The sequence below is a fragment of the Danio rerio genome, chromosome 23 (genome assembly GCF_049306965.1).
Source record: "Danio rerio strain Tuebingen ecotype United States chromosome 23, GRCz12tu, whole genome shotgun sequence".
Classification (NCBI taxonomy): Eukaryota; Metazoa; Chordata; class Actinopteri; order Cypriniformes; family Danionidae; genus Danio; species Danio rerio.
The window spans coordinates 36,865,660-36,892,272 of record NC_133198.1 but is presented as its reverse complement, the minus strand read 5'-3'; the positions used below and the strand labels follow the sequence as shown (position 1 = coordinate 36,892,272).

Below are 26,613 nucleotides of genomic sequence, written 5' to 3'. Positions count from 1 at the left end.
TCATTATTATTTTGTGTTTGTGTTCATTTTAACACTCATAATTTATATTTCAGACTCATTTTCTTTCCTAAATCTATTTTACGCTTGGTATGCTTGACAGTTTCTCTTTGGACTCCCTAATGAAACCCATTAAAGCCCCCTTTTAAAAGATGTAAAATAACTCCCTGATGTCCCTAGAGTGTGTGTGTGTGTATATATAAAGTTTCAGCTTAAAATACCACACAGATAATGATTTATAATTATTTGAAACTGCTCCTTTTAGGCTTTGATCCAAATTGTGCCTTTTTGGTGACTGTCGCTTTAAATGCAAATGAGATGCTCTTTTCAAAAGAGGGAGGAGCTACAAACACCTGTGTCAGCATAACAGCAGATTTAAAACAGGACTAATTTTAACTATGTGAAAAACTGAACATGACACAAATGACAAGCATCTAAAACTGCATGTTTATAGTGGTCACACTAGAGTTTGAGGATTCTAGTCGTACGGTGTAGTAAAAAGGGGCGGGATTAAACAAGATAATTAAGAGATTTAAAAAGCAAGCAATTGCTCCATATTTTACATTTTTGTCCAGAGAGGTCAAGTTCTATCCTTGATTGGTCTCAAGCAATTATGTTATGTAATTTCGCAGGTCAGAGTTCACCAAGCTTGAACTTTGCAATGCAGCGAACTGCGAAACTTGTCGCACGAGCTTGCGTTTCCAGTCTGACGCATTCGCATGCATATGAATGGACGTCTATGGGGAGAAAAGTCCATTGTGACCGCAGCTTTAGTCGTTATCTTCAGCAGGTGAAAACTCTAATGGTGGACGGCTGTTTTTCATTTAGGATTGTCTATGCTAATAAAGCAGAGATTGTCACAAATGGGTGGCACATACACTACGGCCAATTTAGCTTATTCAATTCACCTATACCCTATGTCTTTGGACCGTGGGGGAAACTGGAGCACCTGGAGGAAATGCGAACATGGAGAGAACATGCAAACTTAACACAGAAATGCCAACTGACCCAGATGGAGCTCGAACATGCAGTCTTCTTGCTGTGAGGCGATCATACTACCCACTGCGCCACCTTGATGCCCTTAAGTATAATTATAAAAAAAAAATTATTATAGAATTTTTACCATTAGAGGCTGGTAATGTTCACAGACGGTTGCCACACAACTGTGTTTAAATCTCTTGAAAATTGACTTTTGCATGCTTGGTCACCTTTAAGTAATTGTTCGTGTTAGTGTGTATGTTGTGAAGAGATTTTAATGGTCACACTGTTTATATCTCTGCATTGCAGGCCTCAAAATCACCAACCAACCAATAACCCCAACACATCCAAGTTTGCTCAGAAGTTTGGCGGCTCTGATGTTTGTTCGCGGTGTAGCAAGGCTGTATATGAATCATGTCAGAAAGTGTCATTTAAGAAAAATCTCCCACAGTCCTTTTTAATAGGATTTAATATGTGGCAAGGCTTTAATATGTTAACTTTTTTAATAGTAAGTAAAAGGTTTTGATACAAAAAAGCTTTGGACTTGGAGGCAAACAACTAATTTTCTGCTCTTGGGAACCGCAGGCCACGTAATTCAAATAATGTAATTATAATTATGCCAGTATTGGGGTTTTGAATGTCTGTAGGCTACTGAAATTTGGATGTGTGCGAGCTTTGTTTAATTTGTTTATGCAACACTGCACCCAAAGGAAAAAAAAAAATCCTCAATTATTGCTTTTGAACATAGATGCAAGATTAATACTTCCAAAGATCTCATTTGAAAAATCTGATTAGCCTCAAAGTGGGAGTTCAATGAAGAATCTGTCATCATGTACTCATCTTGCGCTTGCAAACATGTTTAGTTTTCTTTCTTCTGTTGAACACAAAACAAGACTGAAGAAAGCTGGTAACCAGCAGCCATTGACTTCATAGTAGAAACAAACAAACAAACAATGTCAATGGCTGCTCCTAAACATTCTTCATCTTTTGTGTTTGATAGAATAAAGAAATTCAAACAGGCTTGAAACAAGGTGGAGAGTGATTTTTCATATATATAAACCATACCTTTAAGGGAAAAAAAAAACAAATTATTATTTAACAATAATCTTGACCTTGGCTGTATTTATATAGTTTCTTACCTCAGATTTGAAGCACAGGCATTGCTAGCTTGCAGGTTGCCAGATTTAAAAGGATAGTTCACGCGAAAATGTTAATTCTGTCATCATGTTTCAAGCATTTTTTTTTATCTTGAACGAAAAGGAAGATATACTGAAGAATGTAGGAAAACCAGCTGGTATTATTGGTTCTTAGTTAGTTGGTCAATGGTTGTTTCAACAGTCTTCAGAATATCTTTGCGATCAACAGAGAAAAGAAATTCATAGAAGTTTTGACCCACTTGACTGAGTAAACTGTGTGGAACTGTTCACTTTTGGATGAAGTGTCCCTTTAAATGAAGTGTTTCGCTACTGAGGAGGTCAGATGATACAGTTGTGAAAACATCATCGGTGCAGCACCAGCGAACAGATAACACGGTTAAACAAGCGATGGAGGTTGAGGAAATCCGAGTATGGTGGTGGTATCTGGGTCATGTATTTATAAGAGCACGAGGGACTACAGTCAAGATTCTTATACATGCTGTTACCCTGACATGAAGATCTTTCCCATGTTGATCTTCACACACCATTCTTAAAGGGATAGTTCACCCAAAAATGAAAAATCTTTCATTTATACATGCTTTTGTCAAACCATTATGAGTTTATTTTGTCTGTTTAACACAAAAGAAGATATTCTGAAGAAAGCTAAAAACTTAACCATTGACTTCATAGTAGTAAAAACAAATAATATGAAAGTCAATGGTTACAGGTTTTCAGCATTCTTCAGAATATTTTCTTTCGTGTTTAACAGATTTAAGAAACTCAAAAGGTTTGAAACCACTTGAGGGTGAGTTGGTAGTAAGTAAATGCAATTTTTTTTTGTCTGAACTATCACTTATCAAAAGTCATTACAACTAAGTTATAACTAGGTAACCGACTATTGCTTGACCTACCGTCAATATCCTGTTAGTTACAGTATGTTCTTAGTTAAATACACATACTGTAAAATAAAATAAAAATAACAAAACAAGAGGTGTATGGGGGATGGATATAATATAAACAACCACCACAGATAAAAACTAATATAGATAGATAGACAGACAGACAGATAGCTAGAGTGTGTGTGTGTGTGTATATGAGATCCAAATATGAATTTGTATGTCATATATCAGATCAGGGTTGTTTACTTCCTTTAATTAATTAACGTGTTAATATTACTGTGTTTGTAGTAGGCTTACATCGATTATGAAAATGTAAACTATATTAAAATGATTAATTATAAAGCAATATACGACTTACAGTCTTTAAGTACATGTAGTAAAGGAATTTTTATTACTATGGCAATTTTAATTCTAGGGCTAACTACTTTAATATTCAAAAGATATGTTGTGTAGTGGAAACCTTTCATTGATGATTATGTTTCTCTATGGACTCCCACACCACCTCATTTGCGTTTCTAGTAAACCCAATAGCCTCTATTTCTCTGGATTAACGTCGCTTTCAGCCAAGGTTAAACATTTTAATGAAGGCGGGTTAGCGCCATTTTGTACTCATGTCTAAAACCAATTAAGTTACCTGCGAAATGAGTATTCATATTCACCTGCTTTGGATAGCCACACAAACATCGCGGTTTGTATTAACAGTTGGAAAACTTCAAAAGTGACGGCAAACGCTTCTAACGTTAACTTACTGGGGTAAGAGATATACGACTAAGTCTTACTTTTTCATTTAAAACAATCCAAAGAGACAGTCCAGTCTTACTCTTTCGTTCAAAACAATCAAGAGACGATTTAGTCTTTCTTTTTCCATTCAAAATAATCAAACGAGACGATGTAGTCTTACTTCTTCATTTAGAACAATCAATTGTGATGATTTAGTCTTACCTTTTCTTTCAAAACAATCCATTCAGGTTGGAAAAAAAAACTTGTTAGCAGCTAGGGCCTTTAAGTCGAACACGTGCTGCGTTTGACCAAACAAGTGACACATCAAATATGCAAATAATGACGTGGAAACCCTGGATTAATTGTTAAAGGCATCATGGCTTCCCCGAAAAAATGAAAATTCTATGACCTGGTACTTGACTTGTTTGTTCTTACCCCTTGAACAAATAAGGCGTTTATAGACAATGTATAGTGTTTTGTTTCTATGATGTCAAAATAACTTTCTTATCAGGCTTTTTGTGTCATTTTTGCACATTATTTTGTTTTAATTCAGTAAGTCTGCAAATTTATGCAAGTATTTAGTGTATAGCAATTGAAACCACATTAAAACACTTGTATATATACACAAGGTTAACAAATAAAATCCAATTAGAATCACTTGTTGGGTAAACAGCAGGTAATTATTACTTTACAAACAGTTTTGTACATCAATCTAAACATCTACATGTTCAATATTAATTAAACAAACTTACCTACTCCCAGGGCCATTTATATAAAAGTTTCTGCACCATTTAGGCGTTTCGTAAAATCTACAGTAGTTTTTTTATGCGGCCAGTTGTTAGCCCAATGCTCAACCCTTAATCTGGAAGACTAGGCCATACAAACATACACTATGGACAATTTAGTTTACCCAATTCACCCATACCAAGTTTTTGGACTTGTGGGGGAAACCGGAGCACCCGGAAAAAACCTATGCCAACATGGGAAGAACACGCAAACTCCACACAGAAATGCCAACTGTCCCAGCGAAGACTCAAACCAGCGACCTTCTTGCTGCGAGGCGACAGTGCTACTACCCACTGCGCCACCCATAACTAGACAAACACTAAATAAATATTTACACACATTTATATAAGTGCATAGATTGAATGTTGGGCTCAAAAATCGGAGCTTAGGTTTAGTTTGGCCTACTTATACATATGAAAGCACTTGAGGGTGAGTAAATACTGATTAAAATGATCATTTTTGGGTCTTCCCTTTAGACCCAGGGAAATCCAAGCAACGTGAATCATAAAAAGAAGAAATAAAGTCTCTGTGTTTTGTTAAAAACATTTATTGGTTTTCGTTTTTTGTCAATTTTCCCACATTTTTCTGTTTTGTTCACCTAAGCTTCTTTTTCACAATCAATCCAGACTCCTTTTGTAACCCCATTCTCTTGTTTCCCCTCCCCATTTCCCCCTGGTGGGTCTGACTTCAACCAATCATCTCCATATTCACATTCCCTGTTATTGAAATCAACTCAATGGAGCATAAACCAATCAAATTCATCATAATGAAAACAGCCGCAACAGAAAAGGGCACAGCAAATCAGACAAAATATGTTCTTGGATGACTGGGGTTCAACACACAGAATTGATGATGATGATGATGATGAAGGGAAAAGTGCCATCAAGTTAATGGAGTGCTTATGGAGCGACTAGCTAAAATAGATACCAGCTAGATTGTCCAGGAAAAAAAAAAAAACGCCAACCTGAGAGCAAGCGTGCAATAGAGCAGCACCCAAACAGGGGTCTGATCAGACCGTTACACGCACCAGCCATGTTTAAATAATCTTAAAGGTATTTAAAATAAAGGGTTGAGCCAGTCATTACCTAACAGGGATGGTGGGACAGTGTTTTGATATGCAGTTCAATACATTCAAGCTATATTTACAGGAATAAATAAAACCACGACTTATGTATACCTACACAAAATGATAGCTTTTCTCTTTACACAAGACATCATTCTTCAAAACACTGGACAATAAAACTCTCAACGAGTAAAAAAAAAAAAAAAGGTATCAGATTTTTAAGCACTCTTGGATGAACGTATAAATACAAATTCGACTTGCTCTCAAGCTGATAAACAAATCTGACCTCAATAACTTGTGTAAATGACACAAATCAGCCAAATGTTGTCCACAAATAGAAGATTTGGAATAAAGACGGTAGTATTGCGATGAAGATGATTGGTTTAAGTCAGAGAGCAATATGAGAGATAACTTATTAAAGGGGCAGTACCCTTTTAAACAAATATACAAGCTTCCCCAAGTTGAACTGAACTCATAGAATCAATTCTATTGAGAGAGGACCTATTTTTTGCCATCATGGAGTGCTCTTACAAGGAGAAACGCGATGTTAGCTAAAGTCAAACGTAGTCAAATTAGCTCAGAAACAGGGCTTTGATGATTGGTTTCCTCAAACGAACAAAGTGAACATCTGACCTCGGGAGAGTAAAATACAAGACTAAAACTGAAATAGTGTGGCGCGACTGCTGAGGATAAGGGGTTTATTTACATACTGAAGTCGACTAACTAGTATTCAATAGTCGTTATTATTTTAAATAGGTGATTAAAGAGAAGATATTTTGCTGCTGGACAATAACGCAGCCTCCTTCATCAAAACCACCCTGCTACATCCATAGCTGCGTCATTCAAGCTGGGAAAACTGAAGTGTGATGGTTTGTGCAATGCGTGGACTAATAGAAGAGTGTCAATGGGATGTGTGATCTTGACGTTATATATATCAACAAAGGCCCTTTTTAGAAGAAATTTAAAAGTGTACTGTCTCTTTGAATCCCTTAGCCTGGAGGGTTGTTCTAATAGCTTAAGCTCCTCCCCCTTTCTGTTCTCACTCCGCTGGCATGGTCGCTCCCTCTCTAGCCTGACTTGGCCCCGACTAGAGCCATGAGTCCGTCTGTGCTCATGGACTTGGGACGCTCCAGAGGGAAGCCCAGCGCTCTGCTCCACACCAGCTGGGCGAGGACACCCAAAGCCCGGGATACGCCGAAGAGCACAGTGTAATAGTTCATCTCAGTCATGCCGTAATACTGTGAGAAACACAAGAGTAAACATGTGATGACTTTTAATGGGAGTGCAAACAGGAAATTAGATGTAAACTGCACATATTGACTTCACTCTTCGTGTACGAGCAGGCACAGCCATTGGAACCCATTTAGCTCGAGACTTCTGGTCTCATTCACTTCCATGGATTTTTAGATGTTTAAAACAGCTCGTTATGCTGCAAACTTATATTATCTAATTACATTATTCTACTGTTTATGTAGTCCTGAACACTGAGCGAGCAGTTTGACTGTTTTCTGCCATTTACTATTCCTTGTCATTTCTCCTATAGGCAACTGAATCAGAAGTTCTAAAACAATCGACCTCTATATTGAAGAATAAGGTCCAAAGACAAGGGTTATGTAAAAAAATATATTAGGGATGCACAGAAATCTTAGCCTCCAAAAATTATCGTCTAAAATTGTAATTTTTAGTTGTTAGCTGAAAGAGAAACACCGCCAAAAATGTCAGGCAAAAGAGGGGTTATGCTCCGTCACTTTGTTTCAGTGTTCAGTGCGTTGGTTTCACTCTTCCTCCAGGGGTCCGTTCTTCGTACTTTGCTTAAATGATCTAAGAAGATTTAGCAGATCCTGGATCTTTTAATCTTAATAACAGATTTCTGGCTAATTTGGTTCTTTAAACATATTCACTAATCAGATAAATTGTCTAGATGAACTGATCTGAGATTGTTGTGTTTGTTGATCCTCAAAATCATGATCAGCAATGCAACGATTGGCTGAGGGCACAGCAGTGTCATCTGACTAATATTCAATTATCCATGTGAGCAAAATTACATCAATTTCGTAGTAAACAGTTTGTTAAATATGACACACAATAACTTTCCAACTTTGTTGTGGGCTGCAAGATTTACACCATGTGTCAAGAGCATTTAGCAATTTATTTAGTTCTAATTTTAGGGCAAATTTTCATTATAGTAGCCTATAGGCCTATTCAAGATCTTAATAAATGGCTGTTTAAATTAATTTTGCATCAAAAAAGCATTTTAATATCGGTAAAGGTGTCTGCAAATTTTGCAAAGCATCAAATTATCGGCACATTAGTTTTCAGAACGTGTGCATGGCTGCATAAATCTTTATTACTTTCCTTAAAAAAAAAAAGAAAAAAAAATATTGTCTATTATCTTTTACTAATTGTACCAAAGCTGGGTTGGTACTACCTTAAAATAGTTTGCATCTATAAAATGTGTCTAAAAAATCTTATATATATATAAATGTTCTCAATCAACCCCTTGGGAAGAACCACCCCGTTACAGTCTTTGTACTTTTAGTTTGGACTGTACATTCCTTTACATTTTTTTAAAACCTCTATTAAAAGTTTAAAGTTCTGAGCTTATACACCAGGGCTTATACGCATGCACACTGGATTAACTGTAGCAGCAGGCCATTCATATATCGCGTCTTTTCAGTGTGCAAGTTTGTCATTTCCAATATTAAAATATATGCCATAATGCGTGCGCAAGCGGAGTGATGTGCTTGCGCCTTCCAGATGCACAGAGTAGAAAACATTTCACGCTGTAGCTGTGAGTTGTGCGTGGCTTTCAGTGCAATCTAAACAAAAGATATTTAAACAAATGAACTAATACAGATTATTAAAATGATTATGCATGTATGAACACAGATAATACCAACAGTTCATTTAAATTCTTACCTAATATAAAGCTTAAATTTACATTAGACGTGATAATCGTGAAACCATGATTATTCTTCAGACTATATGATGGCACAACCAAAATCTTTATTTTTTGCATCTATAATTGTTATGCAGTTCAAAACAAAACATATGACTGTGTCTAAATGTAGAAGAAGCCTACTTAAGCTATGCACTGCTTTTGTTGTGCTTTGAAATGCAACATTTGAATGTTAAAAAAAAAAGCCACATTGTATAATGCAGGGATGTTATGTGGTTTCAAATTACAATATATTAACATTTTAATGTTGAAAAAAACAACAACATATGGGCTCTTATATGCTGTTGTGTCATCCCTTATATTGCAAATCATATCTTTCCGGCGCCTCATTTGGGATGCTTTTCATGAACTGGCCCCCATGACAAACAAATTGAAAAGCCCTGATTTACATATTCAATATAAGATGGTGAAAAACGAAATCCCTTTACAAAAACAACAGATCTTCACTAAATTCACCACAGATCAACTTTCAATCAAAAATGTATGCATACTAATAGCTGGATTCAGTTTTCTTACTTGCAACAGGACTCCGCTGTGTGCATCTACATTGGGCCAGGGATTCTTGGCTTTGCCCTGCTCCAGAAGCACATTGGGTACGATCTTGTAAAGCTGAGCGACCAGCTTGAACATAGGGTCATTGGGAAGGTGCTTGAGGGCAAACTCTCGCTGACAGGTGTAGCGAGGGTCTGTCTTCCTCAGCACAGCGTGACCATAGCCTGGCACAACCTAAATGAGCACATCAGAGGTAACAATCATATTTCAATCCATCATATTTTTATGCTACAAAACAAAACACAAGCACTCACTCTGCCTGATTTGAGCGTGTTCCAAATGTAATCTCTCATTTTCTCATCGGACACCTCACCACCGAGTTCCTTCTGCAGGGCTGTCAGCCACACCAGCACCTCCTATGGGACAGAGAAGGAAATTAATTAATGAAATGCAAAGCTTGTGGATATTTTAGAACCATTTGTCCTGTACAATACAAAGCACATTGAGGCTCAAACCTGATTGGCCAATCCATGCAGGGGTCCTGCCAGACCATTCATAGCAGCGCTGAAGGAGAGGTAGGGGTCGGATAGTGCACTTCCTACCAGGTGACTAGTGTGTGCGCTCACGTTTCCACCCTCATGGTCACTGGAGACCAACACAGAAGCACACAAAGCGGTTAGGATTACAGTCAAAGGTCAAGCAACTAGATCAGATTGATAAACTTATGACCACAAGAGGGCAGACTTGATTCATTTAAATACTCTTATATTCCTATTATTTTCTGTACAAAACTTAGAACAGCAAGTCATGAGTGTTCTTGCTGGCTAAACATTTTAGTTTAATATCACTAGTCAAAGGAATATGCATCAATAGATGCAAGTAATGTGATCATTTCTTGAGCAATAGATTAACAAGAGCTTTATGAATTTATGATCTGATATGAACCGTTTAGTAAACAAAATATGTATAGCCAATAAAAAAACTCTACAGCATGAAACCCTGATCATTTATACACGTAAATGATGTAAAGCGGAGTAATATTTTTGTTGTTTTGATGCAGTTTTTTTTTACTGGGTATTTCTTGAACAAGCATGAATTATAAATTAAAAATAGTATTAAATTTTTTCCAAAGTTCTTAGGAAACTCATACGGAGATAAATATTCAATTAATTTTTTGATCATTATATGTATATAATTTTGATGCATGTATATACAAATATCCAAGTAGCTCCTGACCAGGGGTCCGTTCTTCGTACCTTGCTTAAATGATCTAAGATGATTTGGCAGATCCTGGATCTTTTAATCTTGATAACTGATCTCTCGTTAATGTGGTTCTTCAAATGAGTTTGCGAATTAGATTAGAATGTCTAGATAAACTGATCTGAGATCGTTGCGTGTGTTGTGAAGGACAGATCTATCGATCCTCGAAATCATGATCAGCAATGCAACGATTGGTTGACGTCACAGCAGCGTAATGACATCATCTTATTAATATTCAATCATCCATGTGAGCAAAATTACATCAAATTAGCAGTAAACGGCTTGTTAAATATGACACGCAATAACCTTCCACATTTGTCATGAGCTGCAGGCTTTACACTTTCATGTGTCAAGAGTATTCATCATGTATTTCAATGCAAATCAGTGTATTTATTTAGTACTACATTTAGAGAAGATTTTCTTTATTATAGTAGCCATTTTTTAATCGGTGTAAAGAATAACTGGTTGTTTACAAAAGCATTTTCATATTGGTAAAGGCGTCTGCAACTTTTGTGAAGCATCAAATCACTGGCATATTAATTATCAAAACATGTTCATGACTGCATAAATGTATTATTGCTTAAAAAAAAAAAAGTCACATATTGTGCATTTCTATTATACACAATTTGTACTAAAGCGATCTTAAAAGTTTATATCAATAAGTTTTCTCTTTGCACCAGCAGGTGGCAGTCTTTGTACTTTCATTTCAAGGGTGCAGATTGCATACGTTTTATTAATATGTATAACTTTATTTATTTTATGACTATAACTTTATATATATATATATATATATATATATATATATATATATATATATATATATATATATATATATATATATATATATATATATATAGTTAAAAAATATGTACCATTTTCCCAAGTGTATATAACTTTAACTGTAAGAAAATATCAGAATTCGGAACATACTTTCTGTATTATCTTTGCTTGAACTAAGCCGATCTAATCCTGTTTATATGAATTGAACCTGCTCCCGATCAGGTTTGACCAAGCAGAACTGTTGCTATGACAACAACTCTCGGATCAGCTTTGAAGAACGAAACGATCCTGGATCGTGTCAAATCGTCAACATCCAAATCCAGCTAAATGAGTAATCCACTTACGAAGAACGGACCCCAGGGATTACAACATTTGGTTTTAGTTAAAGCTGTTAGCCCAGCTGTAAAAATGCACCCCCTCTGAAATGTGCATCTATTAACCTAAATTGAGACTATTTTTTAATAATGGAGTTATACTAATGACAGTGAACCCTTCTTTACAGAACAGGAAGATGTAGATGTTTGCCTAATTTTGGAAACAGGCTCATCACAATACGTCTTCTACAATACAGTGATTTTTTTTTTTTAATTTACATCTATATGTTAACCAAGTAAGTTTTAAAATGGGTTTCACTTACCGTTTTTGCTTTACTCAACAAAATAATAATCATCTTATGTTTTAATCAATTGTGGCCTTTTTTTAATGAACACTGAGAATTTTAATCCTAAAGTCTATGAAGGGGGTGCATTTTACGAAGGGGGTGCATTTCTCAACACAACACCTGTTGCATAACGAATGAGCAAGTATATTCTTTTCAGCATGCATGTTCACAACCAGGATTCATACCCGGAGCAGGAATGTAAGCAGTGTGTCAACGTGAAGCAGGAGCGGTGCAAGAGGCGTGCGGGTATGTTTTCTGCAAGCATGCATCAGTTTGTTTTTGATTACATTGCTTTCACCAGTATTGGTTTGGAGAATAATGTCTTCATATAACGAAAAAAAGTATTTCATGGGAAGATATTTCTGCATGATAAATTTGAATGCATGACTCATGCCAAATGCGTCAAAGTTGCCAGCCCTGGGTTGCACATAGAGAATAACGTCTTTATATAACGATAAAAGTATTTCATGGGGAGGATTTTTCTGCATAAGAATACTGTAAATTGCATGACTCTCAAGCACTCTGGCAGCTCTGCTCCTGACACAATATGACCAAGTAAAACAGTATATAGATTTTAAATGCATTGAAAAGGTCAAATAATTACAGCATTTTATATAAAATTATTCATTCAAATTCTAGTCCTACTTAATCATTGTGAAAAGCACCGTGCTTTCACTTTCACCCTTTTTATCAGCAATAAATGTGACAACCCTTTCAACTAGCACAGATTACAAAACTCAATTCAAAGTCCTGTTGCACACTGCTATGAATAAAACTAAATAATCTTGATTAATCTGTCAATTATTTATTAACCCACTAATCAGATAAAGACTCATATTTGTAAAAAAAAATATTACTTTCCAAGCTGAGCATATCTTCAAGTTACGGTATAGCATATTATTGTAATTTAAGATCACACTTTTCTCTGTAATTTACCTGTAGTTTCAGAATGTGGCAATCTGTTCTAGGAAGAGCCAACATAGTATTGTTTATGATTTTGATTGAAAATGGCCAAACTAATCTTAAATATCACGTCCATTCTGTCTTCTGAACAGGGCTAGAAACACAAGCTTCACAAACCTGCTTCTTGTCTTCAAGGCTAAAATCTCAACATTTCACAGAAAACCTTGCAAAGACTGAGGGCGATGATGACAAAGGTTAAAATGCAAGCTGACCTCATTCCTAAACACGCTTATGAAAGGAATTTATGATGAATGTTTGAGTGAGCCTGTAGGTCATAATCACCTGTGGATGGTGAGGTAGAGCCTCATGAGCTCTGTGAACTGTGGCTCGGTGTATCCCAGCATGTTGGTGAAGTTATGTGACCAGTCCAGGTTGGAGTCAATGGCGCCGATGCTGCTGCCTTCACGGTATAAGTTACGGTAGATCTTAGCTGCCACGCAGGGGAGCTTGGCGATCAAGTCCATGGAGTCCTCATACACAAACTAAACAGAAGGGACAAAAGTTCACAATGATCTATTTGTAATTATCTTAAGCCTAGCTCACACTGTGTGACTTTTAATAATCCTAAATCAGTGTTTCTCAACCACGTTGCAGGAGGACAACCAGCTCTGCAGATTTTACATGTCTCCTTAACCAAACACACCTGATTCAGATGATCAGTTCATTAGCAGAAACTGTAAGAAATGTAATGGGTGTGACAGACAAAGGAGACATCCAAAACATGCAATGTTGGTGGTCCTCCAGGATTGCAGTTGAGAAACACTGTCATTTTTACTATCCCACATTATTTATACCTCACGGCAAACATGAAAATTTGTAACAGAAATTTTGGTCATAGAGTGCCTCAATAAAAGCAGAAAAAAGCTGTTTTGACATTTTCCCCGTGGTGGTTTGAAGTTGTGGTGCTGATTGAGTCATCAGATTCGGTGCTTATTAGAGTGAATTTACACAGAAGATCTTAATAGTCAATTCCAATTTTAACCTCCTAGGGCTTAGTTGCCACATACGTGGACAGCGCATTTTAGCTCCTAAGTGGCTATTTAAAATACTTTAAATGTTTTATATTTTGTTACAGACATACAGTGTCATCCTGCAACTGTTTTGCAGCATATGAAACGTCCCAAACACTATTTTTAGCTCTCCAAAATGGGCAAAAATGTTGTTTTTACTCTCTGATAGTCAAAACACGTAAAAAAAAAAAAAAAAGTGTTATATATGCATTAAAAACAGCAAGGAAAAAGTGTTTTATGTAAATTCAGACCACGAGTCCTCATATATGGATATCACTTTTCTCTAACAGTACATCATATCAAAAGATTATACTTGGATTTTGTTCTAATCAGGCTCCTGTAAACTCAAATAGCAAAGAGAAATAAAAAATGCATGTAAAAATAAAAAACACCTTGGGCCTTAAGAGGTTAAGACTATCCAATTTTTTGACGACCCGCGATCTTGACTCGTATCTGATATCTGCATTTACAACGCACACGGCAAAGATAAAATAAAAAAAAAAAAGTAGGCACTGACTGACAGCTGTGATAATAAAAGAGCACTCTTTTCTCCATTCGTGTATTAATCTGTTCACAGGGTTTCGTTTTTTATTTTATTTTTGGCAAGTAGTTTAGCTATAGTTTATGACAGAAAAGCTCTCATTCTGCCATCTTCTTTTAATCTAGGCTATTTTAAACCAGTAGGCATCTTAGTGTCATGCCATGGCGTGATTTCTGTACATGATCCATGCAATAGTTTTACATTAGTTTATATTGTTTCTTACGCTCGCTCTCTCACTAATGTGCTTAAATACCTGTGCTTAATGACAATAGAAAAATATTTTTGTCCTTGTATATGAGATTTAAGATTTGAGACTCTGCTTATGCCTGGTCCAAAATGAAGGCATCGAACATGACATCATTCGCTATCGTTTTAATGACATGCAACTCACATTGACAGGTAAAAATCCAATCTACCTGCTTACACTGAAGACACGCATCCCATTCATATCCGATCAATTTCTACATATGAACAAGGCCTGAATCTGATCCAAGTAAACCGGAACCCATGTGATTTCTCTCACATACATGGGCCATTATACAATCTGTGCCACATGGGAAAGTGGAAAAAAAAACAATATTAATAATAAATTAAAAAAATCTGAATTGTGTCACTTGGGGTGTAAATGCAGCTTTATTGGTTCTTAGTTTGATGCTTGCTGCCACTTTAGTCACACTGCATGAAAGAATCTGAAATCTACCGAAACTCCCAGAACTTTATTGCCGTTGTGATAAAAATGTTCCTTCCAATTAAGTAGCTGTCAAACCAACGATCATATTACAGGAATATTTTAGGATTTCCCAAAATTGTCCCAGATGACCAAATCATGGCTGAAAATATACAGTGTGAGCAGGGCTTTAGTCATTTTAATGTTTATAATAACAAGCTTTGCCTTTTAAGATTCTAGTATAAATATTTGCAGTGACTCACCTCCCAGTACTTGGCCTTGTTAACTCCCTCAGAATACGCCCGAGCGAAGCTGCTCTCGCTGTTCAGAGCAGTGATGGCGGCGCTGAACTGAGACATGGGGTGCAGGTTGGTGGGAAAGTTGTCCAGCATGGTGACCACGTGAGAGGGAAGGGCTGCGCGCTTGGCCCACTCCTTAGACAGCCAACTGACCTGAGGAAGCAGGTGCGAGTAGAGTTAACGATGGGCCAAATGATTCTTGTACTAATTAGAAAATACTACAAGATTTGTCATCAGTGCAGTCAATACATGGTTCTATTTACACCTGGTATTTAGATGCATTTCATCAATCAAATCGTAAGTTAAACCTAAATACAGGTTTAAATGGCCTTCAGAAAAATGTTCACTTTCTCCAGAAGTAGTGGGAAACGATTGGATTGCTATTATAGTGCGGATGCTCATGTGGTTGCATGTGTTCAAACAGGCACAGAAGACTAGCTACTTTACACCTACCAGCCTCATTTTATAACATACTGTAATAGGATGAGATGTTAAAGCACACTGGCTTAAGAGGATTTAACAGTGCTGTCAAAAATTGCAAGTTTGTTGAAAAAGGTGAAAATGTTTTTTAAAGCAAACGTTCTCTGTAAAAATGTTCATGGAGTTTTTGTTTTTTTGTGTTTGTTTTTTTCACTGTCCTATATTGAATTTTTTTTTTTTGCAGACAATTGAGACAGAAAACAGGAATATAAACGAGGAAATATATTGTGGATGGTGAGGTAGAGCCTCATGAGCTCTGTGAACTGTGGCTTTAAATGTATTTAAACTAGCATTTCTTGACTAATCTAACACTAAATGCTAGGCCAAAACTTTGCTAATAGTTCCTCTATCAGGCCTTGAATAGTTGATGTAGTGAATAGACAATGTAGTCCTCCTCACCTGCTCCTCAGTGGGCACCTGCCCTGTGACCAGCAACCAGAACAAACCCTCCGGCAGTGGCTCCTCTCCACCAGGAGCCTTGGGCAACAACTGCTGACACTCTGGAATGCTGTAACCACGGAAACGGATGCCCTAAAGATAAAATCAATAAACACAGGGAGGGCGTCAGAACGTTCGACTAAAGCTCTCAATGTTTACTTCATGTAAACTCGAAGAGGGTTCAGGGGTTAGTGGGGGAACTACTGGACCAATGTATATTTATCAAAGGCATTGTGGTGCCACTTTCTATTTATAGCTTACAGCAGCATAGCTGTGCTATGTACAAATAACATGCTGCATCTACAACACTGTGGACTTTCTTCCTTCACTGTACATTTTCACAACCTAAAATCCATATTTGACATGTCAAGGCTGAAAGTTGCACACTGGAATTATATTTTGACCTTGTAATTGATTAATACTAATAATTGATATAATACTAACAATACATGTATAACAAATAAGATTAACAATTAACATCGGGTTTAAGCCATATTTTATCAATCCCAGGCTGAGAGTACATGATTCATAGTGTTCGTGTACATGTGCTTGAACATTAAAGCAAAAAAAAAAAAGAATGCGTGTACTTACCTCATCAGGGTCTAGTACAGATGTCTCGTAAACTAAACCCTTCATCCCTCTCATTCCTCCATAAACCTGTTAAGCACAAAAACATTACTGAGATACCTTGTCAATACTTGTTTCTGAACAAGTAGCCCTCCTCCTCATTCCTCGGCATCTATCTCATGTGTCTAGCACTAGTCACACAAGTTGTAATGATGGTTATGGAAAGAAAGTGTACCAACACAGTGCATCAACCTCTGCTGCTCATCCTAAACACTAATGCAGACCAGGGTTTCCCATATATGCCAATGATGTATACTGGTGGAAGTGGCCTCTGTCAGCAGGGTAATGTACCCATGCTACACACATTGTTCAGGAATAGTTTAAAGAACAGGCCACAATACAGTTGAGCATTTGTAAAATATGCTGGAACAAAATGTACAATTTATAATGGCGTACATGACTTGAAGCAGAAGTGAGAAACATTGATCTTGGAGAGTCAATGTCCTGCATACATTAGCTCCATCCCAGAATAAAATACCTGCCTGAATCCTGAAGAAAACCTTGATTAGCTTATTCAGTTGTGCTTGGTTAAAGTTAGAGCTAAAACCCTTCAGAGACACTGACCCTCCAGGATTAGGGGTGCCCAACTCAGTCCTGGAGGGTCAATGTCCTGAATAATTTAGCTGCCTGGAAGTTTCTAGTATACCTAGAAAGAGCTTGATTAGAGAGTTCAGGTTTTCTATTAGGGGTTGGAATAAAATATGCTGAACACCGGCCTTTCAGGACTGAGTTTTGGCACCCATGACTTTAAAGATCATCTGTATTCCACTAGATGACACAGGACATCTTCAGGGGTCTTGTAGAGTCAATGCCTTGGCAGCTCAGCACTGTTTTGGCAGCATTTAGAAGACCAAAAGCACATTCTGCAGGTCTTGAGGAGATTAATAAATGATGCTCATATGGTGCAGTTTAATCTGCAATATAGAATAACTGGCAGTGAGACAAAGACCAAATGACTCAGCTGAAAGAACTACACTCACTCCACAGCCTGAAGGTCCTTGACAAAACAGCCATCCAATCAGAGACCAAAAAACTATTACTTTGTTCATGGTGGTTTGCGTCACCACATCATGTGAGACTGAACTGGTCAGGAATCTTAGGCAACACTTGCTCATTTCGTTAGTTTGACAAAACAGAATTTGGCTTACTGCACTGACAGGGTGTCCTAAATTTAAGACACATTGGTGATTAACAGTGATGAAGTAACTCACAACAGTTCTTAACCCGATTAATGTCACCCCATATTTTGAGTTCACACTCAAGTGAAATATGCATATGATAGTTTACAAAGATAAATTCAGGTTTAGACAAAAAAAAATGCCTAAGAAAATCTGCCTATTTAATTGTGATTGTAATGTAGCCTAAATGGATGAGCAATAAGAAAATCCCAGGTAGATTTACAGGAACAGTAAATGTAATGTTGCTGCTCTCACCATGTCCACCGTGATCTGACCAATTGAGGTTTTGCCATACTGCTGTTTGAAGTTCTTGATCCTGCTCTGTTCTTTAGGGACGAGGTCTGACAGGACATCTTTCAAATTCTACAGAATAAATGAATAGTCATTGGTTAGTGAATCTCCCACAGATTCAACAGCAATCGTGTGCACTTAAAAGAAAGTAATGTTTGATGTTCAAAAAAGTATGCTTATGAGTGACTTGACTTCATATTCCCATCAAAGGTATGCTTGTGATTTTATCTCGGAAGTGCAATTAACATCTGAAGTCTGTCTTTGATCGGAAGGTGCAGTCACGTACCGTGGATGCGCTGGCATTTCTGGCAGCCACAACAACACATGCTGCATTCTGGAAAAGAAAAGAAAACAATTACTTTGATGGAAAATGCAATGCAGAGGGAGCTATCACCCTAGCCTCGACTAACAGACAGATTTCACTGCAGCAGCTCCGCTGACAGCTGCAGGGCAGGTGACTTGAGTTGCACAATGCAAAATGTTTCAGTTGCCAAGGCAATGTCCTTTTTTTTCTTGGATTCACATTACAAGCATCTTATTACAAGTTTCTACAGGACCAAATGTTTTGAAGACAAACACTCAGAAAACACTGCAATCTTTGTATTTAAGCTTTTTTGCATATGTATTTTCATGTAGAATACTGACCTTATTCTGTCATGTGAGAGTGGGTGCAGCCATTCTATCATTATTTGCTCAAGACTTTTTGTCCTGTTCATGTTCACTTATTTTTTTTTAGCCATTAAAAAACAGCTTATGTTGCTTCATATTACATTTGTCTTATATTATTTTTATGTATTATCATAAACACACTTGTTTGTAGACCAAGTGGTAACTAGCTAAGAGAAAGACAAAAAAGAATTAGCCGAAAAGTGTACGTCTTCTATGCAGAATAAAGTCAATAACAGAGCCACTTGGAAATGTAAAAGGTTTGTAAAGTTTAAAAGATAAAAAGCAATTCAGTCAATCTCTAGAAGTCGTCAATTATAGACTATTCTAAATCTCTTAGGGTGTTTTCACACTTGGTTCAATTTTTCCTTCTGAACCCCAGAACGCGCAAGTCATTGAGCTGCTGTTTTGTGTACAGCTGTTACTAGGTGACGGACACGAAAGCAAAGCGCCAAAATGGTAAGACGTCCACACATCGCGGCCATTCTGTTTGTCCTGAATCTTTTGTTTTGGGAGAAGATAAGTAGACATTGTCACTGTGATTGTCCTGGTTCAGGACAGTACGTGACACGCATGCACGCACACACAAATAAACGTCATGAAAACGATAGCTTGTTGTACAGTTATTTGGTACAATTGCATTCATACTAGTAGTGAATCGGACCAGAGTTCAGGTGAACCATACCCCAGATCACCTCTTTCAGGCGGACTCGGGTAAGGTTCATGGGTGCGCACCAGAGTTCAGAAGACACGTTCACACTAGCTAAACGTACCATGCTCTGACATCAAACGAACCTGGGCGAAGACCAAAAGTGCTAATGTGAAAGCACCCTCATATACACCTGTATGTGGCACTGGCAATGCAACTTAATACCAGGTGCAAACAGAGCAAAATACAGTGTGATTAAAGACATCACGCTGCAATGTATCATTTGACCTTGAAGAGACAACCCCTTTTTTTAGACTTTCAACATACTAGACTCCTTTAAAATAGCATATATAGCATTTCTTTAGACCAAAAGACACTTACTAGAAAGTTGAGATCATTTTACCTCTAGCCATCTTGTCAATCATTAGCATCCAATTAATTATGTTATAATTACATGTGTTATTATGAGGATATGTGGGGATCCATCCTCCAAATGTAATGCCAATATTTATGACCCAACTCAACAGATTTACAAATTGTTAATACTTCACAATAGTACTGCACAATATTGGAAAAATCTGGCATTCCAATACTTTGTTTTGCCGCATTATACATTGCAATACATATACAATTTCACCAGATGACTTGTATAACTCTATTCTAAAAATTTAACTCATTTAAATCGACAGGGTTGATCAAGTGTTTTTTTATGCAGTTTTTATACATTATAATAAATTACAAGCAAAAATAAGCTTTCTAGGGAGTCTTAACAGTTTTAGAGTACAGAAATTGATCAATCAAATGTAAAATAACATGGTCAACATTGTATAAACAATTTTAAAGTAATCATATCTTTATCTTTTATTCTCTAATACATAATCTAATCCTGCAATGTGTACTGTGGATACACTCATGTCGAAATCGATATAGTCACACTAATGGAAATGGAAGCACAGCGAGACAATATATTCTGTAGAGACAGATAGACGGAACCAATAGATAATTGTAATATGGCTGAGCTTTTCTTACAGTGAGACACATCCTTTATTTCTATATATAGCTTTAGATTAAGAGCCATGTTTGATTGACACAGAGCAGGACTGGAGATAAAGTGCCACTGCAGAATGACTCAAGCACAAACGGACGTAGGACTGGCAAGATGTGTAAGAGAATTGAGGGGGCTGAGATTCTTCAAACAGAATATATAAATCACTGGAATCATCATTAATTCTTTCCACACACAAATTGACAGACGTTTATAAAATTTAGCTGACATGCTTTGGACTAAAAACAAAGCCAATCTTAAATAACCTTGGATTATTAGTTAGAGAAATAAGAAGAAAAAAAATGTCCATTGATATGGTTTATTTTTGCACCCATTTAAGTCTAAGACACGCATGGCATTTTTTTAATTTGACAGGACTCCAGTCAATGCTGATCCTGGAAGTCACACTGATAAGATTGAGCGGGATTACGCAGCGAATCATTGCGGCTTCCTGAACATGAGCCAATAATTCCTACTCCACAAGCCTCCTGATCATCATGTGGGTCAGTGACACCAGACACCCGTCACTCTGGCCTACAGCTAAAGATTTCACTCCAGCCAGAAATAAAGTGCGGCCTGATGTCTTGCATAACATACAGTAGCCGTGTGACCAGACAAACAATCCAATCGGGTTTAGAGCTCAATTAAGGGGCGGTCTTTATTGTTGCTGAGAAGTAACTGCTAGTCTCTGACCTTCCTCCAAGTCTACGGTGGTGTAATCTGTGGGAAAGGTGAGGCTAGCAGCAGCTGATTGACCTGGTGTGAGTGCATCAGAGCATGATTACATAAACCTCTGTACTGTAATAACTGAATACTTCCAGACATGCCAAAATCTATGCATTTCACATAATCATCACAGAGGTGAATGCATACATTTTAATGTACTTCAAATTGAATACTTAGACTTGCATCATTTCTTTGAAATAGTTTGTGGATTTTTACAGCATTTTACTAAATTTGTAGCAAGTTCTCTGTACAATGGACATGGCTTGAGCTCTAAATATGTTTAAATATGTTCAGGACCGGAACACACCAAGTTGACGGCAAGCATCTAGCACCAACAAAACGCAAAAGTTTTCTCGTTACGCAAAGGAAAATGAACTTCTGACATGCAGAGACAATGCGTAAACAAAGCAGTTTTTTGTGTAATTATCACAGTAATTGTCACTCTCTTCACCCTAAACAGATTCTATACACTGAATTGAGCCAATGAGCTTCGACATTAACCCGACAAGAAGAGATGTGTGGAACACACCAAACCAACTAGCCTGACCAACAGACCGACGAAGCGCGACGGCCAACCATTGGCTTGGTGTTTCCAATCACATATATGTCTGTTGAGCATGTAAAAAACAGCCAATTAGCAGTGTTTAGAAACCTGTTCAACAGAGCACAAATGTTAGTGGGAAATGGACTTTATTGGAAAGTATTTATGATTGGTACCGAAGTCAACACTTTTGAAATCCGTACTAGGCACTGGTACAATTTTAATAATATCTATTTGGCATCATAAAAATCCAAATGATTCTCAACCCTATTAAAAGCAGGTGTAAATGAAGCCTAGGTCTGTGTGATTCTCTGGAAAATGAATATGGCTTAGGTAGGGCTGTGCAATATGACAATACAAAGCAATTTAAAAAGAACATTACAACTTTCGGGTTGATGTCTCTAGAGTGGCTAAAGGGGATTGTACTGAACATCTATTAACTTGTTTTCTATTGAAAAAAAACTTTGCTAAGTACTCTTCACTTGACTAATTACCCAAGGTTACATTATGTTTCTTTAATTAAATAAAGATTTGTGGTATTGTTTTTGAATCACCCTGTGTATATTTTAAGGATAAAATAAAAAGGCTACCGTTTCATATTACGCTCTATCATTTATTTTGTGGGGTCACAAATTAAATTGTTTACGGTAAAGCTTTTTCATAATTTATACGAGCGCAATATTACACATCATTATGGGAAAGCAGACAAAAAAATATAAAGTATATAACAGCATCGTGAGAAAATCGAAATATTGAAAATACAAGTTAACACTTTAATAATAATAATAATACATTTTATTTGTAAATGGAGCCTTTCTGGACACCCAAGGCCACCTTACAACAAGGATCAACAGCCATACCAGGACAAATTAAAACAATGACTTAAAAATTGCCAAATAAATTTTAAATACATGTAAGGAGTTGCAAGTACAAACACATTGCGAGTATAAAATAACATGATAAAACATGAGAAAAAAATCCTTAGGTCCAAGGGAAGTGAGTTCCATAGTCGAGAAGCTGCGGAGCTAAAGGTTTTGGCTCCTATTGTGCTTAATCAAGTGTGGGATATTAATTATATTAATATTTCTACATTTTCAAACGTTTGCCTTTTAGTTGTAAATAAGATGAGAAACATTATCATGTCAAATCGTATCATTTACCCCAACAAAATAATCAGCTTTTAAGTTTTACTGTCCATCCTGAAAAAGCTACTACATGTCAATCTACTTGGAGAACCGCCCATGCTACAGTATGAAACATTGACCTTGAAAACAGCAGTAAGATAATTACAGACACCATCACAACTAAGACGCACACACAGGCTACTAGTCAGCTAGGAAACCTAACGCCAACTATGATGACCTTTGACTTATTTCTGCTGCATCCTAATCCACGTAACAAGCCTACATGCAGAACAGACACAAGAGTCGGCAGGTTAGCAGAGGCTCCTGAAAATACGATATGGAGGAATTACTGCAGACAAAGTTGCATTACTGCAGACTGCAGACAAAGACTTTCTGTGAGCTTTTCCTTTAGGAAAAGAAAGTGTATGATTGTCAGGCAATGCTCTAATGGTTTCCAAAGCTTGTCCCTGCGTTGTTTAAAGGAAAACATCATTTTTTTCGCAGATGACAGGTGGACAGCTGTGTCAGACTGGTCAGACGTGTTGGGTGAGGCCGTCCGCCATTTGAATGCTTTATCGGAAACGAATCTTTAAAAACACTACATGTAAAAATCTATTCATATATTCAAGAAAAAAAATCTATGCAGCATCCTTTAAGTTTATTTACTTTAAACCCTTACAAAGCAGACTACTAGATGTGAACCAAAAAAAAGTAACATTAGGATTTATGGTACAAAAATCTGACTCTGCCATCATATGGACAGATAATCAGCGGATTACATAAGTCTAAAAAAGGCAGAAAACTCTATGGTGTGCAAAGGTCATCTAGGGGTGTGAACGGAGCATTAACCCAAGAGCACAGTAACCTATATTACTGTAGTCATTCAGACAGAGTGGCGTGGGGTTTATCTCTACAGCAAAAACTATGATGACTGTATAAGTGTTATGAGAGGACAACGGAGACAGTATATGATTAAAGTACAGGTTTATATGGTTGATAAGTGCCCTTTGACACTACTTGCACTCATTTGTGCTCATCATAACGTACAAGTCAGATGTTCAACATCATCAGCAGTCACACAAGTTGCTGAAGGCGTTTATAAAGCAAACTTGTATAGCTCGTAGCCACAGAAATCACTAAATGTTAAAGATTACAATCCCAGCAAGCTTTTTTTTTGTTTTTGAAAGATGTCTAATAGATGTCTAAACATAGTCGACTTGGCTAAAACAAGTCTAAATTAGGTCTAAGTATAGGTCAAAATTAGACTAGTCATCAAATAAACAGAAATGAATGACTACACAAAGTCTGTCTAATCTGTCTATTTGACAACTAGTCTAGTTTTGGGCTATTCTTAGATCTCTATTAGATTTTCACTGAAAGCCCAAGTTTAGCCTCGTCTTAGCCAAGCTGTCTACAATTAGATGTCTTAGACATCTATTAAATGCAAAACTGTTTGCTGGGATGTCACTAAAAAATAAAAACCTTTCACAATTTAGGAAAACATTTTCATGTTACGAAACCATTTCCGAAACTTCAAATGAGGTTTTACTATTGAGGAGTGTTTTTGCAATGCAAAAGTAAGGATTAGATTACAGATTCATTGAAAACACAGGATTACACTTATTGCTAAAATACAGCACAATGGTGTATTTGCAATGACCTAGCACATCCAAAAACTACTAAAGCTTGAAAATTATTAATAGATCCTATTCTGAAGGTCAAATCAGACACAGAGACCAACAAAAGGTCTGACTTGTCAGTTTAAACTGGTCCAGATGTCAAACTGACCGGTCAAATTTATTTACATTATCACAACTGAAAAACTGGTTAAAATTAGTTAGTGCCATGTGAAAGGACGCCAACCATGCAGCTGGACTTCAGATAGGAGTCGTATGAATATCAGACACCCAATATCTACATTTTTACAGTTCTTTGTCATGTATGCACCTCCATAGAGCTCAATTACGTTACACCATTCTCAAAGTAAAACGTAACATTATTCTTAAAGTGTCTCCAGATTTACCCAGTTTACTATACATATAGCATGTCTACAGTGGGTTTCATGAGGTTAAAAACAAAATGTAAATGTTTGGCATAGAAATTGAGCGACTATGAGGTTTATACATGCTGCCCATGTCTGGTTAGCAGATGTTTTAAAACACATTCGCCGACTTTATCATATACATAAAGAGTTATATAGACACAAATGCATGAACACACCGTTTTACACGTAAATAACCGAACGAATACGTTACATACGGTTTAATAATATCGAGCGTACCACACTGAGAGTCAGTTACTAAGGTAATCTATGCTACGCTAGGCTAACCGGGAAACGTTAGCAGTCAGTGTTTTTTAGACTCAAGTTAAAATAAAACTTTCCTACCTTTGAACTGAGGAGCCTTGGGGCTAGTCTGCTGATAGAGAGGAAGGACATTGTTCTTGTATATGTGTATAAATTTTACAAGTGGTTATTTATCGACCCCTGCTTGAAGGTGCCCCTCTCGCTACCGTGCTCGCAGTGAAGGTTGAAAAAGGGACTCGGGCCCTGTTGTAGGCGCGGTTTGGGTAAGATAGGGCCTGGTGAGGATGGAACGCGATCGCGTGATGTGATTGGTTGAAAACTAGAAAAAATAACGTGATTGGTTGAGACTCTCATCGCTTTTTGATTTGATTGGCTCACGAATGGAACGTAGCTTAATTATTCATAAGTACATGGTGGATTGTAGGTTTTTTAACTGCCTGTCTAGAAATAGAATGACAGATATGCTCATGCAGTCACGTGTTTTTTTTATTAAGTATTTTGGTTAACTTTGTAAGTGTAAGATCACGTTAAATCGTTTTAAAAATACCGAATATGTCGACACATCATAAATGTGAGACTTTAAAATGATCAACCTTCAATATATTACTGAATTCCCCTCAATATCAGATTTGTGCTCCATCCTAAAAAGATCCGAGACTGCCATGTACACAAAGATTTCATACTTTTATTGGGAAAAGGGTCGTTATATACAAATATATAGTTACAGAGGCTCAAGGACGTTCGTTTGAGACTTCATGCTGCCTGTAACATTGTCATGGCTCCAGTAGGAAGGATTTTTCCTTGGACCTACAGCACAACAGAACATTCTGGGGTTTGTTTAACTTGCATCACAATGTCAACACACAGAACTTACAAGGTTTCTACATATACATTTCAGCAACACATGAAGGTCATAAAATATAAGTTCAATAATGACATAAAAATTCCACCAGTGAATGGGGAAAAGCTGAAGGCAGGAGGAACAACCCATATCTCGTGTTTGATCAGTTTTAAACTATTTGTAATAGTTTTATTGCCATTTTCTCTGATGTTTTCTTATAATCATTCTTATATTCAGTTTTCTGATGTTTAAAAATGAGCTGGTGAACTTCTGGGTTAAACCGGCATATATATTTTACACTAATGCTCAAAAGTTTGGTGTCAGTAAGATTTTTGGTAACACTTCAGTTTAATTAGCAATTCCACTATTGACAACTGGCTTATTATCTGCCTAATATTAAGATATTGGCTGTTTATTGGTATTAATAAAGTGTGCTCTTGTTCTACATCCCTAATCCTACCAAATATGTACTGTCTGGAGCCAGCACCTAA

General features: G+C 36.9%; 1 protein-coding gene and 1 long non-coding RNA gene across 2 annotated transcripts; one reads left to right on the top strand and one right to left on the bottom strand.

Annotated features, from left to right (window-relative positions):
* Nucleotides 1–911: 911 nt before the first annotated feature.
* Nucleotides 912–5,785, top strand: LOC141380528 (uncharacterized). Its single transcript, XR_012398658.1, has 2 exons — nt 912–1,211; nt 1,376–5,785. It is a non-coding gene; the product is annotated as an uncharacterized lncRNA (long non-coding RNA).
* Nucleotides 5,048–25,517, bottom strand: cs (citrate synthase). Its single transcript, NM_199598.1, is given in 11 exon segments — nt 5,048–6,817; nt 9,055–9,264; nt 9,345–9,446; nt 9,546–9,675; nt 12,977–13,176; nt 15,176–15,364; nt 16,091–16,222; nt 16,721–16,786; nt 18,190–18,297; nt 18,512–18,559; nt 25,363–25,517. Coding segments are annotated over 11 exon segments (1,407 nt in total). The 5' UTR covers nt 25,414–25,517; the 3' UTR covers nt 5,048–6,646.
* Nucleotides 25,518–26,613: the final 1,096 nt, after the last annotated feature.